At 41.7% G+C, this 17,952-nt stretch overlaps 1 protein-coding gene across 4 annotated transcripts; it reads left to right on the top strand.

Moving 5' to 3' along the window:
* The first annotated feature begins 604 nt into the window (after positions 1-604).
* Positions 605-17,615, top strand: PRKAB2 (protein kinase AMP-activated non-catalytic subunit beta 2). Of its 4 annotated transcripts, XM_034989835.1 has the most exons (9): positions 605-776; positions 984-1,164; positions 4,696-4,862; positions 5,883-5,976; positions 6,205-6,325; positions 9,209-9,342; positions 10,054-10,122; positions 11,558-11,594; positions 13,005-13,145. In XM_034989835.1, the coding sequence occupies exons 2-9, from the start codon at positions 1,009-1,011 to the stop codon at positions 13,022-13,024; spliced, it is 798 nt and encodes a 265-aa protein (XP_034845726.1). In that variant the 5' UTR covers positions 605-776; positions 984-1,008; the 3' UTR covers positions 13,025-13,145. The 4 variants fall into 4 exon arrangements, with proteins under 4 accessions (XP_034845726.1, XP_034845725.1, XP_034845724.1 ...); XM_034989834.1 differs by lacking the exon at positions 11,558-11,594 and having other exon boundaries at positions 607-716; positions 13,005-17,615; XM_034989833.1 differs by lacking the exon at positions 11,558-11,594 and having other exon boundaries at positions 607-745; positions 13,005-17,615.
* Positions 17,616-17,952: the final 337 nt, after the last annotated feature.

Raw genomic sequence — 17,952 nt, 5'->3', positions numbered from 1 at the left:
GTTTCTTAGCTTAGAATAGCTTTCTCGTCTTCAGACTGTTTCACTAATCTGTCAACGTTTATCTCCTCATCACCCCTTCTTCCCTGGGGCCCCAGTCGGGGCTGACTGCTCCCCACAGCAGTCAGGCTGAACCTCAAACAATTGCCACTACTTCCTTCTGACTCCAGTAGGAAGTCCGGTTTTTTAATTCCCTATAGGAACCCACCTCTCTGGGTTGCCTCCCATAAAAACGCTGCCGAGGAAACGTTTTGGCTAACCTGAAGCCAGGTGAGGCGGCCGGGAAGAAAGTAGCGCCGCTTCTCCGGGTACGGAGCACCTGAGCCCAGGGAGGTGGCCCTAAGTATCATCTAGCGACCGTCTCCTCCGGAAGGCAGGCCCTGGGGACGACCGCACCAACGATTCCTGGTCCAGGGCCACGGGGCGGGCGTTTCCCCGAGGCTAACTGCAGAGCTGGCGCCCCCGCCTGGCGAAGGAGGCTGCCCACCATAGAGGCGACGGCGGCTAGAGGGGCCCCGAGCTCCGGGAGCCGTCGCCGCGCGGCCGTAGGGAACGCGCGCGGGGTCGGACTCGCGCCAGCGGCCTTGTAGCCATTTTAGGAGGAAACCCGGATCGCTAGCCCCGGGCGCGGCTTCAATTTCAATAACTTTATTGGTGGCCTTATCCGCAGAACAGCCATCGCACTAGTGGCTAGGGGAGGAGGGAGAGCATCGCGGGAGGTGACTGGGGTCGGGAACGCCCTCAGGCAGTGAGCGCGGGGATGCGGGGTGTTCCCGAAAGTGGGTTTCCTGAGCAGCGGGTATCGAGAGGGGTCTGGGGGGGTTCCGGGCGCTCCTGGAGGCCGGGGAAGGAGGGGACCCCGGGCACGGCTTCCCTGGGGCGGGGATTCCCTTGCCCGGATCCCCAGGCGCAGGGGCGGAGCCGGGGGCGCCCCTGACGCGGCCGCGGGGGTGTTCCTAGTGCCGTGTTGTTGTTCCCCACGGCAGGTGGCCCCCGACTGGAGCTGCGGCCATGGGAAACACCACCAGCGACCGGGTGGCTGGCGAGCGCCACGGCGCCAAGGCTTCACGCGCCGAGGGCGCCGGCGGCCATGCGCCGGGCAAGGAGCATAAGATCATGGTGGGGAGTACGGACGACCCTAGCGTCTTCAGCCTGCCAGACTCCAAGGTGAGCGTCCCCACGCCCCCAGTGGGCGCAGCTGCGGCAGGCTGGGGTCAGAGCTCCTCCTCCCTTTCCTGGGTCTTATCACACTGACCTAGGTTACGGTCTTCTGACATAAAGGGATTTTGGGGGGACGGAGATGTTGGAGGTTAATTACTCCGGCGGTGCTGCCTCAAAATAGGATAGAGGCGGAGTTTTTGTTTCTCGATTAATCTGTTGGCCATATTTTTACGATGGGGTTGTAGACCCGCACCCCCACTCCATCCCTGGTTTTCCTAACAGGCAGGTGCCCTCTTTTAGAGTACTGATGAGTTTATAGGTTGTAAACCCTGGTAGAAAACTTAAGATGGTAGGTTGCCTGAGTTGATCATCGGCGGCAGTTTCTCAAATTTACCCTAAGGTGGGTAAATGAATTTCTTTTTCCTGACAATTTCTGTGTGTCAGTATCATTTTTGCCCTTCTGAGAACTCAGCGCTTCTGATCCTCTCACCCTTTGGCATGATTGTGAGCAGCAACCACTTGCTTACTTGATACTTTCTCCTAGTCTTGGGGGTCAATAAAGGACCTCCTTTGGTTGCTCAATTTTTATTTCATACTTTATATTGTGGTGGCTGAGGTGCTTCTTTCACGCCCAGCTACATCCTCAAGTGGGAGAGCAAATGTTTCCAGGATTTTTCCACTTCCAGTAGTAGTTCATGATGTTACCATCGCTGAAAAAAGGACAACGCACAGCTGCCTGAAAGACCTTGCTCTCAAATCCAAGGACTTTCAGAAAAGTGGCAACTTGTGTTCACCCATAGAAGTGTTAGGTGGAGCTAACAGCAATCTGATTACCATCCGAATGTTTCTAGTCACATTTAGAGCTGTCAGAACGAAATACAATAATCCCTCCAGGCAGTGTGAGTGGGATAAAGTAGAAAAATGGGGGGATTGAGGAGATTCGGGTGTATTTGATGTTTCTTATCACTTCAAACCTTCCACCAGATTGGGGCTTTAGAGAGTAACAAATGATTTGCCCCATGGGTAGCACATGAAATTTGGATTCGACTGTTTATTTTCTTGAATCCCAATTGAGAACATAACTACAGAAAAAGAAGTGAAGGTGATTAAAAGAACCACTTCTTGGGGTTTCTTCTCCATTCCTTCCTTCCTTCCTTCTCCCACTTCAGAACTTCTTCCTCAGCATTTGGGCCATCTACCAAGTCATTTGAATTTACTTCTTCAAAGCTTTCTCAAGGTGATCCACCTCGTGATTTTACCCTTTTCCTACATCGATGACTCAGGATTTAAGTACAGTGTATTGTCAAACTGTGACTGCAATAATCGGTGTGCTGAATAAAAGCCAGTTTGCTCCATCTGAAATGGAGGCTATTTTGGTTCATTCTTTCCTTAACCTCAGTCATTTGTGAATAAGAAAATTGTTTCAGATAATTCCTAAGGTCTATTCTACGTCTAAAATTTTATACTTCTTAATCTACTGTCTTTACTTCTTCCTTCAATGTTTTACTTAAACATTTTCAAGCTGTAGTTCTTATTGTTTTTCCTCTTTTCCTGATGATTTTGCTGATGATTTAACTTGAAGTAAATGGTCTTTCTGCTAGTCAGCTGCACTCAGGCCTGCCACAGAAATGTCATGTCATATGTGGAAGGGCTTTCTTCCAAAGCTAGGCATATTAATAGTTGGTAGCTTTCAAATTCTAAACTGAAAATACTAAATCATGAAAGGAACTCATAGAAACAGTGGCAGTGGGGCCTACATTGCTTCAAATGCCAGTCCTCTTCAATGGACTAGTTCAGTGGTTCTCAATCCTATTTGCACATTAGAATGACTTGAAATTTGTTTAAACACTATATGGAAATTTGGAAACATTTTCCATGTTTCAGAGTAGGGAGAACAAAGAAGTATAATGAACTCCTATATACCCATCACCCAGTTTAAACAATGGTCAAATTGTGAACAAATTTATATCCTCTATACCCCAACTCCCCCCAGCAATTATTCTGAAGCAAATTCCAGACATCCTATCAAATATTATTTTATCTGTAAATATTTTAGGATGTATCTGTAGAGATGAGGTTTTTTTCTTTATTTTAACAATCACAGTATTATTATTCTCTGTGAAGCTTTTTAAAAACAGATTCCTAGGCCCTATATCTAAATCAGAATCTGAGAGTTATCCTTAGGCATATGTAAAAATTTCTGTAATTTTAATGCAGCCAGTCAGGCAAGAGTGCATTGCTTTAAGAATAAGGAGATAAAGGTTTTCACTTAAGACACTTCCTTATGTAATGTTCAAGTCCCTTCAATTCTGTTTCTCTGTTTACTTGAGTTTATGCTGCTACTGGTGTCTCATAGTATAGTTTTGAGGAATATTGAGAGACTGTATGGAAGGTAGACTACCTTAGCCATTTTCAAAGTAAAGCCCAAATGAATAAGTTAATCCTTTTTTTTAACCCAACTGATGTTTTTACTTGATACAGTACAGTCCTATTTACCTATTTACCAAAGTCCTTTAAACCATTCTGAAGTGGTTGAAGGGGACCAGCAAACTTTTTCTGTAAGGGACCAGACAGTAAATATTTTAGACCTGTGGACTATACAGTCTCTGTCACAACTATTCAGTTTTGCTTAGCATGAAAGCAGCTGTAGATCATATGTAAATGAATGAGCGTGGCTATTTTCCAATAAAAGTTTATTTATAAAAGCATCTGGCTCCCTGGCCAGAGTCTGCCAACTCTTGTTCTAAAGGATGGTAATGAAAATAAACTGAGTAAGAAGTCAATTTTTTTTTTTTTAGAATCCTACAGACCTCATTTGATATTGGAACTGCTTTTGTAAAAGGAAGCTGTGTTTTTGATCTGATGTTCCTTGAGGCTCCAGAATTTTCATCCCCACTCCTGAAATAATTAGTATATACCTGGCAGAAGTGAGCAAGTACGATTTCATAACCACTTCTCAAAAATTAAGAAACCAATGATATGATTTTTCTATACTTTTAATGTCCTTTTGTAACCTATTAGCCAAAATGAAGTTTATGAATTATTTATGAATTTCAGTATCTCTAACTTGCATTACAACTGATAATTCAGAACTGTTCATATTTATGTGAAAAATACATGGCTAACTTTATTGCTTTTTATGGAAGCATACTTTTTTTTCATATTTTTTCTCTTAAGAGGTACTCAGAAGCATAATTGCCTGCCTGTGAGTTAATCTGGTAAGAGGGAGTAGTAAGTAAGCTTCCCTCCACCTCTTTTTTTGAAAGGGAGATCTTAAGGCTCTGAAAGGGTGAGTGATAATATGCAAAGTCTAAAGTTAGTCTGTGATTTGGGCAACCCTTGAGCATGAGCCATTTGACCATTTTGGTCCTAGATGTGTTATTTTTCTATAGTTTGTTCAATATCTGATTCAGTTGCTAATTTCAAGGCTTATTGATCCTTACCAGACACCTAGCACCCCTCTCTGCCCTAGGGAGGAGAGTGACCTTTTAAAAATTCCTGGGTCACAATTTAGGGATGACCTAATCCTTCTTACAGCTCCCTGGGGACAAGGAGTTTGTATCATGGCAGCAGGATTTGGAGGACTCCGTAAAGCCTACACAGCAGGCCCGGCCCACTGTTATCCGCTGGTCTGAAGGAGGCAAGGAGGTCTTCATCTCTGGGTCCTTCAACAATTGGAGCACCAAGATTCCACTGATTAAGAGGTGAAGACAAGTGTCTTGGTTGAGTCTGTAGGATCCAGGAGTAGAGACCTGATTTCCCTTCTCAGGGGAGAGACCTGTCTGGACTGCTCCTCTCCACCCAATAGGGACTCTATCTAGAACATTTTCTGTGACCAATGACTACATCTGTGGCTTTTTTTTTTTTTTTTAATCTCTTAGTGAGTCAGAAATGTTTAACCAGTTAGAACATCATTGCCTCAGAGGAACTTACCATACAGTTTTGTGGGTACATTCTTTAGGACTGTGTTAACACAAGTCCTGTCTATGCTTGTGGGAAGTCATCTGTAACTGGCTAAGTCCACTTGTTCTGACTTCTGCACTAAAACAAAACACAACTGATGTACTAGGTAGTAATGTGAGTTGTTGCTTGCAGAGCAATAATGAATTATTTGGTAATCAGAATGGCCCTTTATAAGTAGGTCATTTTTCAGAAAATGCTCACCAAAATGTGGAAAGGGTAACTTGAGGCACTTCTATATTCTGAAGCTACTGCTATCTTTACACTTGTGAAGGAATCTATTCCTGCTGAAGCAAATTAGCTGTACTAAGGTGAACCATTTTGGGGGATTAACATCTATTATTCTTTTTTTTTTTTTTTTTTAATGAGAGAGAGAGCACATGAGAGGGGGGAGGGTCAGAGGGAGAAGCAGACTCCCTGCCGAGCAGGAAGCCCGATGCGGGACTCGATCCCGGGACTCCAGGATCATGACCTGAGCCGAAGGCAGTCGCTTAACCAACTGAGCCACCCAGGCGCCCCAACATCTATTATTCTTTTCCAGATATTAAGAACTAAAGTTATTGGGAGGGGCTGGCAAATATGTGCTCAAGGTGATACAGAAAAGGGGAATGGGTCTATAAATTATTTTTTATTCCAGGGGAGACAGTTGCTTAGGAATATGGGAGATCACTGGTATGATGTTGTGAATGTCTCATGGTTTTTACATTTACATTCTGTCTTCTAACAGGAACTTGGCCTGTTTAACCTTCTGTTTTCTTCTGTAGCCATAATGACTTTGTTGCCATCTTAGACCTCCCTGAGGGAGAGCACCAGTACAAGTTCTTTGTGGATGGACAGTGGGTTCATGATCCGTCAGAGGTAAGGCCTTGATCTCCAAGGGTAACCATTAACTGTGTCCTTTTGCCTATTATTCCCCTTGGTGTCCAACGTCATTGCTGTCAGGACTGATGGGCTCCTACACTGGAGGATTTCTCTCTTGATTAAAGATGGAGGTGCCAAGTATGATCATTTTTTAAAATAGGAGAGTTAGATGGAAGAGATGTATTTAAAACAGGGTATATGAATATTTTCCATTCATTGTTTCAGCCTGTGGTTACCAGTCAGCTTGGCACGATTAACAATTTGATCCATGTCAAGAAATCTGACTTTGAGGTGTTTGATGCTTTAAAGCTAGATTCAATGGAAAGCTCGGAGACATCTTGTCGAGGTAATTTTGTAGTATTTGCTTTTTCTTGATGTGTTTTTCTTATAATGCCTGTTTCTTCCCAAGAGTGGTTTTTGTTTTTCATTTTCTCCTCAGGAATCTTCTGAATCATATATGTGTTTATATATACACACACACACACACACAAATTATAACTTATTAGTATATATATATTTTTGTCTATATGTGTTTGTCCTCTAAACATTTAGATCTTGTCTGAGAGAAAAAAAATCTCAGTCTAGTGTATTTGATTTCAAACTTTTCAACCAAGATCTACAGCAAGACATTTGTTTTACTTTGTAACTCATTCTCTCTCTCCCCATCTCTCTCCCTCTCCCCATCTTTCTCCCTCCCTCTCACACACACACACATGCACCTGTAACACAAGTCTCAGCAGAATGTGTGTCTTTGTTACATGTGATACACTCTATTTTCTATTTTATCCTTTCTTTCATGAGCCACTAATGGCCTACAGCCTGTAGTTTAAAAAGCTATTTCTAGTAATATTTCATTGACCTTTTGACAGTATCACCCAGCCGAGACCAGTTCTGTCTGGTTTGCCTTGTTTAGCTGCATCTGCATTAGCTTAATCCTGCCAGTTTGATAGCTTGGCTGGCAGTTCTACATTTTTATATGGCCCTCCAACTATGGCCGTCTTTGGGGAGAAAGGGTTACAAAACCCCCACAACTCTTTTGTGTGTATGTTAACTGAAGTTTTATAAGTTTTTGGTTAAAAAAAAGTTCCTTGTTAGAGGAAAAGACCTGTATCCTTTAGTTTCTCCCATATTACTTTTTTCCATGGCTTTTATCACATTTGCTACAACATCAGAAGAGTGATTTGCTAACCGCGCTCACAATTACCATTTTAGTACATTACATTAAAGGCTGTAACTGTCTAAAGAATTGTGCACACTGTTCCCAGTGAGTACACTTTTCCCTTGTGAGTTCAAAGCCTGCCGCTGCTACTCACTAGCTTTGAAGTCATGGACAGGTCCTTCAACCTTTCTGGTTCTCAGTTCCCTATCACTAAAATCAGAGGCTTAGAATCTCAGTGATTCTCATCTGAGGAGACACAACCTTAAGTGGAGCGTATTAGAATCTCAGGGCACAAAGGTGGCTTATGTAGCTTCTAAAAGACTAATCAATAGTATAATAATTGTTTATGAAAATCGTAAAAATAGTTTTTATTATATAAGCCCAGTAAGTAAAGGTGAACCTTCTTCTTGACTGGTGGGGCAGTGATTAACAAGGGTTTAATTATATTGAATTAAGTGATGAGGGCACTTGCAACTCTACATTTTTGCATTATATGATTCTGGAGAAGCAACCGATGAACAATAGACATGGAATCATAATTATATAGAAAGAGGACTAGCATACTTTCGATATCTCTGTCTTCCCTCTTTCACCCAATTTCCTGATCTACTTTGTGTCTGTATGGATTTGCCTATTTTGGACCTTTCATATAAATGGGATAACACAATATGTGGTCTTTGGTGTTTGGCTTCTTTCACTTAGGATGTTTTCAGGGTTCATCCATGTTATATGTCTCAGTACTTCACTCCTTTTTATGAGTGAATAAAATTCCATTGTATGGATTCATTAGCCAATGGACATTTGGATCGTTTCCACTTTTTGTCTATTATAAACAATGTTGTTCTGAACATTTGTGCTCAAGTCTTGGTGTGGACGTATGTTTTCATTTCCCAGGAATATAATTGTTGGGTCATATGCCAATTTAAAGTTTAACTTTTGGAAGAATTCCCCAACCGTTCTCCAAAGCTGCTGCACCATTTTATGGGGATCGTACAAAAGTTCCAATTTTTCCATATCCTCACCAACAATTATTATTGTGTGTGTTTTTATTATAGTCATCTTAATGAGTGTGAGGTGGTATTTGATTTACATTTCCCTGACACCTACTACATCGTTAGTAATCTTGTCCTCATTGTTGCAATCATTGTACTATCAGCAGTCTATAAGAGTTTATAACCTTGTTATCTATTGCTTGCGTGGAAAAAAGAAAAAATCTAATTTTTTCACATTGGTTGACAGTTTACAGGGCATCGTCATATCTGTTACCTCCTTTCATTCCTGTAAAAACATTGTGAAATAGGGTAGAGATTATTATCTTTCAGTTTATGAATGAAGAAACTGACCATAATAGAAGGATTTGTTCTAGGTCATACAACTGATAAATAGAGTAGCTCTTCTCTGTACCTATGTCTTCCACTCCTCATCCCCTCCTCTGTCCTCCACATCATGTTGCCATGTTGAGGAATTTCAGGGTTCATGTTCAGGATGACTCAGACTCTTTCTTTGCCTTACAATTGTAGACCCAGCAGGTTACAAGTTTATGATCTATGACGTCTACCACATTTAATATTAGCTGCCATCTATTGACAGTTTTTTCATGCATTTTTTTTTAATTTTTTAATTTTTTAATTTTTTTTTATTTTTTGAGAGAGAGAGAATGAGAGACAGAGAGCATGAGAGGGAGGAGGGTCAGAGGGAGAAGCAGACTCCCTGCCGAGCAGGGAGCCCGATGCGGGACTCGATCCCGGGACTCCAGGATCATGACCTGAGCCAAAGGCAGTCGCTTAACCAACTGAGCCACCCAGGCGCCCCGCATTTTTTTTTTTAAAGACTTACTTATTCATTTGAGAGAGCGAGAATGAGAGAGAGTACATGAGAGGGGGGAGGGTCAGAGGGAGAAGCAGGCTCCTCGCCGAGCAGGGACCCCGATGCGGGACTCAATCCCGGGACTCCAGGATCATGACCTGAGCCGAAGGCAGTTGCTTAACCAACTGAGCCACCCAGGCACCCTTTTCATGCATTTTTACTAGCTCTCCAACTTTCCCTTATATTTGGATAAATCTCTTCCAGACCTTTCCAGCTCTCCCCCTGGGCCTTATGGTCAAGAAATGTATGTGTTTCGATCTGAGGAGAGATTCAAATCCCCACCCATCCTACCTCCTCACCTTCTTCAAGTTATTCTTAACAAGGACACTAATATTTCTGTGAGTATCCTGAGAGAATTGCTGGGGCATCTGGGTGTTACTAGGACCATTTGAGCCAAAGTTAGTAATCCTAGAGGTTGGGATTATTACAAAGCTGTGTGAGAATGTAAATCATATACCTATCAATAGCATTACAGATTCCTTTTTCCAGGGCTGAGTTATTACTTTTCCAGGTACTGATATCAAAATTCATAGTTATCTTCTGGTCCCAGAGCCATGGATTGCTAGAACCAATTTCTGGGACTTCAGTCCAACACAAGATAAGACCTACTTATCATTTGGGGATATACAAAAGGGGAGTATAAGGGGTTTGGGTTGTTGCTGGGTTTTTTTTTTTTTTCTCCATATAATTTACATCTCTAGTCAATTCACCTGATTCCCACCAAGATTATTTTTGCCTCTTAACACAAATTTTCTGTATGTGTTGTGGTCAAGATTTTTGTTTTAGCTCTATTAAGGGAGATAAATAGATGCTAAGGCTTAGAGTTTCTGTCCTGGACTCAGAATTTTCCTAATTCTCTGTAATGAGAACATAAAGATTGCTATATACTAAGGTGAGTGTATTATTTTGAAAAAATACACATTCTAGTTTAGCATGTGTTGAATTTAGTTTGAATCAACAGATTCAAAGAGCTCTAAGGAAGAGTAAACTGTTTGGTTGAAAACTGTGCACTTAACCCCATTTAGTGATTTTTTTTTTTTCTTTCTTAGTGTGACCCAGCCTTGCTTCCTGAGCCCAATCATGTTATGCTGAACCATCTCTATGCATTATCCATTAAGGTAAGTGGCGGGCCTGGCTCTTCCCCAAAATGGGAGGGCAGGGATAACATGTGGTTTCTTGCCCTGCCACCTCAGTGAGTCTGAAGCTGGCCATAAGGATCAAATTATAGGAGAAGAACTTTCTTTTTTTTAACTAGTAGGTGGGTTTTTTGTTTGTTTGTTTGTTTGTTTTTAATCTTAGTCCCTATCCCTATATTCTGGCTAGCTGAATTGCCCTGTGATTAAATGACTTTTCTGCTTCCTGGTTTCTTTTTGGATAGCCATAACCTTTGTACCACCTACTTAATTGAATTGGAGTTCACAGCACGAGGATTTCATTTGCAGGCAAAACAAGTTTATCTTCCAGTTCAGAGAATGCTTGAATGTGATTAAGGCTTTTGCTTTTTAAAGGTGGATGGGAGCTGCTTTTGAGTGCTTCGGTCATATACACCCACTGGTTGCATCTCTCCATTACACTAGGTAAAGGAGAAATGTGACCCAGATATGCTCTGTCCCCTCCAATTCTAGAGTCCTTAGTTTCTCTGCTGCATTAGAGTCTGGGTTGAAAATACCTTTTCAGAATGAGATCTAGCCATTTCCAACGACGTGGATGGAGCTGGAGGGTGTTATACTGAGCGAAATAAGTCAATCAGAGAAAGACATGTATCATATGACCTCAATGATATGAGGAATTCTTAATCTCAGGAAACAAACTGAGAGTTCCTGGAGTGGGGGGGGGTGGGAGGGATGGGGTGGCTGGGTGATAGACATTGGGGAGGGTATGTGCTATGGTGAGCGCTGTGAATTGTGTAAGACTGTTGAATCACAGATCTGTACGTCTGAAACAAATAATGCAATATATGTTAAGAAAAAAAAAAAAGAAGATAGCAGGAGGAGAAGAATGAAGGGGGGGAAATCTGAGGGGGAGACAAACCATGAGAGATGATGGACTCTGAAAAACAAACTGAGGGTTCTAGAGGGGAGGGGGTTGGGAGGATGGGTTAGCCTGGTGATGGGTATCAGAGAGGGCATGCTCTGCATGGAGCACTGGGTGTTATACACAAACAATGAATCATGGAACACTACATCAAAAACTAATGATGTAATGTATGGTGATTAACATAACAATGAAAAATTAAAGAAAATACCCTTTCAGTCTTGTCATGTCTTTGTGGTTTGGCTATTGGAATGAAGTTTTATATGGTTCTGTAGTTACCAGACTAGGGTGATCATCATCAGAATCACTTGGGGAAATTTGTAAAAATACAGTTTCAAAGCCTCCATCCCCAGAGATTCTGAATAAGTGCATCTAGAATGGACCCTCAGTAATTATTTTTTAAGCTGCTTCTAGATGTGCAGCCACATTAGGGAAATCACTGACACAGCTATCTTTAACAGATTATGTCGTACTTTTTAAATATATATTATTGAATTTAATTTTAACCCTGTTTTATAGATAAAGAAACTAAGGCTCAGAGAAGGTCATAATGCCAGTAAGTACCAGAGAGAGGGCTGAGGTCCTCCCGTCCTCATTCCATGTTATTTCCTAGAGATCACGGCACCAGGTCTTTCCAAGTAGATTTTTCTGTCACCTGCTCTTCGTTTCTACCAAACCCTTCCTGGCGCTGAATTTTTTACCTTCCTAGCTTCTGTCATATTTAGGCTGTGATCAGCATACTCTGGTCACAGAATGTTAATCTGAGAAGCATTCATTGTAGATAACACAGCATATGGGAAAAAGGGAAGATGCACTGGTTTCTCAGTTGGATTTGCTTGGGTTCTTTGGATCAGACTGAATTTTGCCTCCTATAACTGCTCCTTGGCTATCAACTGATGCTCATGGGCCTACCGTCTCCTCCTATGGCATACCCTTGAGCTGTAACACAGCCAGGGAAAGAGTACCTCTTCCTTGTCATATTGGTTCTAACCCAGATCAGGGTCTTGATTACTGCGATTCAGCTTGGCCTTGACCCACTCCTGGTTCTGTCAGATTGTTTAGGTTGTTTGGAGTTGACCCATTAGATTGAGTGTCTTTCCAAGGAAGATTTTGGGGTCTACTTTGTTCAAGGATAGAGAGGGATTCCTGAGTCTCCTCTTGATTAGAACGAACTTTTTAAGTTCATCCCTGTCATTAAATCTAAATTAGACCTGCTTTGGGGCTTGGAAATGGGGCGGGGGGGGGAATCACCCTTCTTTCTTCTCACTGCATTTTAGACTTCCTTCTAAAAATGAATGTCAGGGGGCGCCTGGGTGGCTCAGTCGTGAAGCGTCTACCTTCGACTCAGGTCATGATCCCAGGGTTCTGGGATCGAGTCCCACATCGGGCTCCCTGCTCAGCGGGAAGCCTGCTTCTCCCTCTCCCACTCCCCCTGCTTGTGTTCCCTCGCTTGCTGTGTCTCTCTCTGTTAGATAAATAAACAAAACATTTAAAAAAAAAATAATTAATTAAAAATAAATTTTAAGAAAATGAATGTCAGGATATTTTTTTTTTCCATGCTAGTTTTAAACCCAATATTCACATTTGAGGTGGGGAAAGGAGTAAGAAGGTAGGAAACTACGATTTCTTCAGCACCTATTATGTCTCAGATATTCTCATATAATCATCAAAACCACCTTCATGGGGTAGGTGTTATCCTTTGTCATGATGAGAAAAAAGGCTTAGAGGCATCAAGTAGATTACTCAGGCCACAAATAGAGTAACAGTAGAAGTCAGGATTAGAATTTAAGTTGAACTGAACTAGCCTGTTTATATAATATCAACTCTCTCTGTTAAAAGTGAGCGACTAAAGGGGTGCCTGAGTGGCTCAGTTGGTTAAAAGTGAGCAACTATGAAGGACTGATGGCTGGAAGAGCCACCTGTTGTCTGAACTAACTAATTAGCTGCATGTTTCTTTCCCTTGCAGGACAGTGTGATGGTCCTTAGTGCAACCCATCGCTACAAGAAGAAGTATGTCACTACTCTGCTGTATAAGCCCATCTGAAGGGATCCCTTCCTGCCTCCCAGGATTTAAGAGAAGCATCTCCCTTGCCTTTCTGGACTGGACCAGTCTTAACCTAAGACTGGAAGGCTAATTTGCTTTGAGGCTGATAGGTGTGTTTCAGAGCCTTTGAGTAGGATGCTCTGCTTTTGCATTCGATTGCAGGTGGGAGCTTTATGAGTTCATGGAATTTATTTTAAGAAAAAAAATTTTATATATATATATATGTGTGTGTGTATGTGTATCTATACACACACACACACACACACACACACACATATGAGAGAAAGGTTAATGGAAGCCTCCTAGCTAGATGTGTTCTCTCTGCCTGTGGGGACTCACCAAGACCAGTTTGGGGGAGCTGCAGGAAGAACCATTACAGGAAGCTTTTTTCCTAAAATGGGTGAAGAGCCAACTCTCAGGATCCTTGTTGGGTAGAGATTCTACCACTGCTACCTTGGCTCTCCAAGGGATGGGCTTGTGCCAGACTTCTGCCCTATTTACAGTTGCCTCCTGCAGGGGCAGCTTTTCTTGCATGGGTTCTCTGTATTCCTAGAGTATGTGGCACAGTCTGTGCTTTTTATGATACCAGATGCCCTACAGGAACCCTTTCTCTTCTCATTTCACATTCTTGCTTTGATAACCTCCTTCAGATCCTATACCTGACCCATCCCTAACACAAAACTCACTGGCAAGTAACCCTTTCAAAGGCTGTGTGAGACCTGACCCAGTAACACAGACTGGGGCTGCCAGAAAGTCTCCTTTTCAGCCCAGCACAGGCCCCAGGCCACTTTGTTACCACTAGTTTTCACTCCTACTAAAGAAAATAGGTCTCAGCATTATAAGAAAGGCAGAGTGCAGAAGGTCTACTTTCTCGTTTGTGTTTAGTGCCACAGCTTAGGCTGTCTCGGCATATTTCCATAGGTTGTCCCACCTGGCCTGGCCCTGCTTCCGTATTTTCTTTTGCAGAGCAGACAGCTTTGAAGATGGGAGTGGAACCAGGGAAAACTTTAATGTCCTTCATCTTTGGGAGATTTTTATGTGCCTACATTATTCTTTAATTAAAAAATGTTTTTTCATTGTTCTTAAGAGACTGAATAGGAGAATTTTAAGCTCTTGATAAATGGTTCCCAAGATTTTGTTCAACAAGTATTCTAGCCCTCTACGATCTTATATTAATGTGGCCAACCCTGTGCACATCACTACACTAAACACTGTTCTAGAAACAAATTCAGGTTCATTTGGTGCACCTAAAAAGGTCCTTCAACTTAAAGACTCAATAGGCCAAGAAGCAAGAAAATACCCCTGGGGTTCCTAACCATGGATAGTATTGCTTCCCTGCACCAAGTACAAACAGGACCGTTTTGTTTCTCTCTTTTTAAAAAGTGTTCAGTGAAGAAATGGGGTCAGTGATTCTCATTTGTGGAATGAAAAGGAGCTATCCAATCCACTCTTGGGGTTCAGAGATAAAACATATTTTTCCGAGATCTGTGGCTCTTCCATTAAGGATAAATGCAAGTCAAAACATTGAACACTGAAGGAAGCCAAACTTGATGCTTGAGAGACGCCTTGACTGTTAGGATATGCCCAGCCACACTGAAAGGGCACCCATAGGTCAGTTTAGCTACCTCCTGTCTTTCCTGTTCAAAGCTGATGACACAGTTGTCTTTGGGTATGTAGACCTCAGATCCTGGGAGTGAGGCAGTAGGGCATTGGGGTGGTTTTGCTGGGAATGCAAATTGCTAAGTGCTTTGGTGGTTACTTGCTGAGAGTAAATACTGCTTTAGCCACTCAAGGACCCCTTCTGCAGCAAAAGGCTTTTGTGGGAAACCATTTATGGTCCCAGCCACTTTTTGAGTGGTGTCATTTAAAAAATCCAGGCCAAATCCTATTATAACCAACTCTCAGGATCTACATTGTCTTCAGTTATACTCTTGTTTTTTCCAATACCCATTAAATAAGTGGGCCACATAGGAGGATTCAAATTCTTGGTTGTTATTGGAGGATTTTGTTACACTACTATTTCTTATCGACAGTATTGAAGTGTAATTGCCTATGTGTTTGTGTATTAAAAATTTTACACAGATGTATCAGTAGAGTGGGGCAAGAAAAGAGATTCCTTCAGTTTCTCAGGCCAGTGGCCTCTGTGGACTGGCTTTGGCTCCAGTGACACTAGGTTTAGTGCTGGTGGCCTTCAGATCTTCCTAATCTGGGTATGTGCAGAAAGTGTCCGTTTCCTATGTTCTTGGGTAATCCCAGCCACATGTGAACTGAGAGCCGACCAGCTGGTATGGAAAAGGACAGGCATGGGGAACTGGGTGATGCCTCCTTCAGCACCGTTCCTTCTCTGCACTGCTAATACACCCCATGGCCCTGAGCAGCCTATCACACACAGGCTATCCCCAAGAAACTGTTCTAGAAGGGAGAGAGGGAAGGAGGAAGGTAGCCCAGAGTACAACCCACTCATTCTTTTGTGTTGGTTAAAGGGATAGTTATTTTCTGTAGAAGAGCCTGGCAGATTTTGAAAATGAATAAAGGCAGAAAAACAAAAAACACTTTTAGCTTTTAAAAAACATGGCTGTTTTTGTTTGTTGTTATTTTTTTGGGGTTTTGGTTTTTTTTTCGCTTCTAGGAGTTTCACAGAGTCAAAGTTAGAAAAGTTAGAAAATCACTCTTTAGGAGTGCTAACCCTTCAAGAACTGCATCATGGTTTGGGGGTTGTGGGGAAAAGGAAGAGTGACTGAGCTGAGGAGGATACAAATTAAAGGCTTAAGTAACTCAGACTAAAAATAGCCTTTTTGTTGTGGTTGTTAATTAAATGAGACATAATATACTGGTAACCTTTGGATCTCATTGTACAGAACCTACTCTATAAAACATTCCTGTGTCTCTTGTTCCTTTTCTCTACCCTTTCTTTTATATTCTGCTTTACCTTCATTTGTCAAGCTGACATTACCAGAGCCTCGGGTCAAATGTTACCTAAAACAAATATTAGTCATCTTGCTGGTCTGGTCATGGTTATTAGCTTTCATTAAGCTTAGGTTTGAATGGTATTTGGTCACTGTAGGTAAAACCCCCCTATGAGCATACCTGGCCTCAAGTGTGTTGGCTTTTTTTTTTTTTTAAACAATGCTAATATGGTAGAGAAACCCTGTAAAAGAGTCCAAGAGAAGATTCTGAGAGGATCATACAAACCCAGGCCTCCAATTATTTGTCTCTTACTGACCTAATGGATCTGAGATAAAACTTTTTTTTGCAAAGTGTCAGTACTCCGTGTATGCTGCTAAAATGAAGTTAAGTTTGGAAAGAAGTGTTACCTCCACACTGTGCTTATATTAATCTGGGTATAAATGAAGGAGACATACTAATGATAGAATTCCCCTGCTTCTAATTGGGGAAATAGGGCTTTTAAAATTTTGACCTCAACTAAAAATGATATGCAATATAGTCTATGTTGTGTGTGTTTGAAAAAAATTCTATTCTCAGAGATTTCTGAGTCCTCATGTTCTGGTGATTTGGGGCAGAGGCTTACAAGCAGATATACAGTTTGTTCACACGTTATTCTGACTCATCAATAAAACCAAGTCCTTGCTGTCTTCTACCAGGGACTGCTAGCTCCAGTTACCCATGGAATAGAGCACCTGGGTGGGCTAGGGGTCAGGAAGACTCTGGATCCTAGGCATTTGTCTCTCCTTAAGCGCCCATCACAGTGGAAGGTTGAAGGGCTATTATTTCTGCAGTGAACCCAAACTTCTGGAGTAAAAAGGCCAACTCTGTTTTTTAAACTATAAGAAGAAAGAAAGAGAAGTCTCAAGAGTCTGTTACTTATGAAATCCCAATTCTTAGCAATGGAATCCCTCTAGAATTCAAATGTGGACTTTGTCTTGATTTGCTTTTCTCTATTGTGCTTTGAAGTGATTAAGTTTCATTAAAAATTAAATTTTTTATTAGTTCCAACATTAGTTGAACTAATTGCATTGTAGCACAGTGCTTTTGCAGTAACATTGCTGTGAAATGCCACTCTGTGGATTTTGTAGTCAAGTTACCTACCGTAAGTATTATATTATGTATCATCATCTTTTCTGTTCCCATCCACAGAACACTTACCTTACCTAGGTTGTGGTTTTAGAACACCCAAAGCTCACTGATGTCCATTAGTCCTAATCTCCACACTGGGCCCCATATGTGAGACTTGTTTGAATTTTGGTAAATTGAAGGATGCTTGTTGTTATTTCACTGAAGCATTTTGAATGAATGCAGCTCTGTCATAGAGGGGGAATAAGAGTATAATTTGGAAGAGAATTAAATATGTGAGTCCTCCTTTAAAGGGTGCTTTTTGTAACCTTTAGTGCTGAGGTACCGGGCTGCTTTTCAGTATTCCACAAGGGATTGGCATGCAAGAATAGATTTTAAAGTTTTTCCCAATGTAATTTGTTACTGGCCTTTGACATGTCTGAAAATTATGTGATGTTACATATACAGAAATGTGAGGTTTTTCCCATAAAACTGTTGAATAAAAGTATTATACAGCAATAATATTTGAGTTCTTTATTGGTCACTGATTATATTATAAGGATCTATCTGCTTTGGTAGTCTCAGAACCTAAAGAATGCAAATCGCCACACAAACACATTTGAATTAAAGAAGTTGTAGGTGTAGGACACAAGTGATGTCATCCAACCATCTGCCACTTTTCCTCTTTTCCAGGCTATGCCATCATTAACTAGAGGAATGTGAACTCAATGATTTGAAATTTGGCACATTCTGCAAATCTGCATACTTAACTATTATCCTGTGCTAGATTTGCTGAGGCCCTACCCTAAGGGTTTTCACCTGTCTGTACATTCATACCACCTACGCAGGTTCTGTAAAA

This window comes from Mirounga leonina, unplaced genomic scaffold (assembly GCF_011800145.1).
Source record: "Mirounga leonina isolate KUSES-001 unplaced genomic scaffold, KU_Mleo_1.0 Mir_493, whole genome shotgun sequence".
NCBI lineage: Eukaryota > Metazoa > Chordata > Mammalia > Carnivora > Phocidae > Mirounga > Mirounga leonina.
Note: the sequence above shows the minus strand (reverse complement) of the source record. Positions and strands in the feature narration are given on the sequence as shown.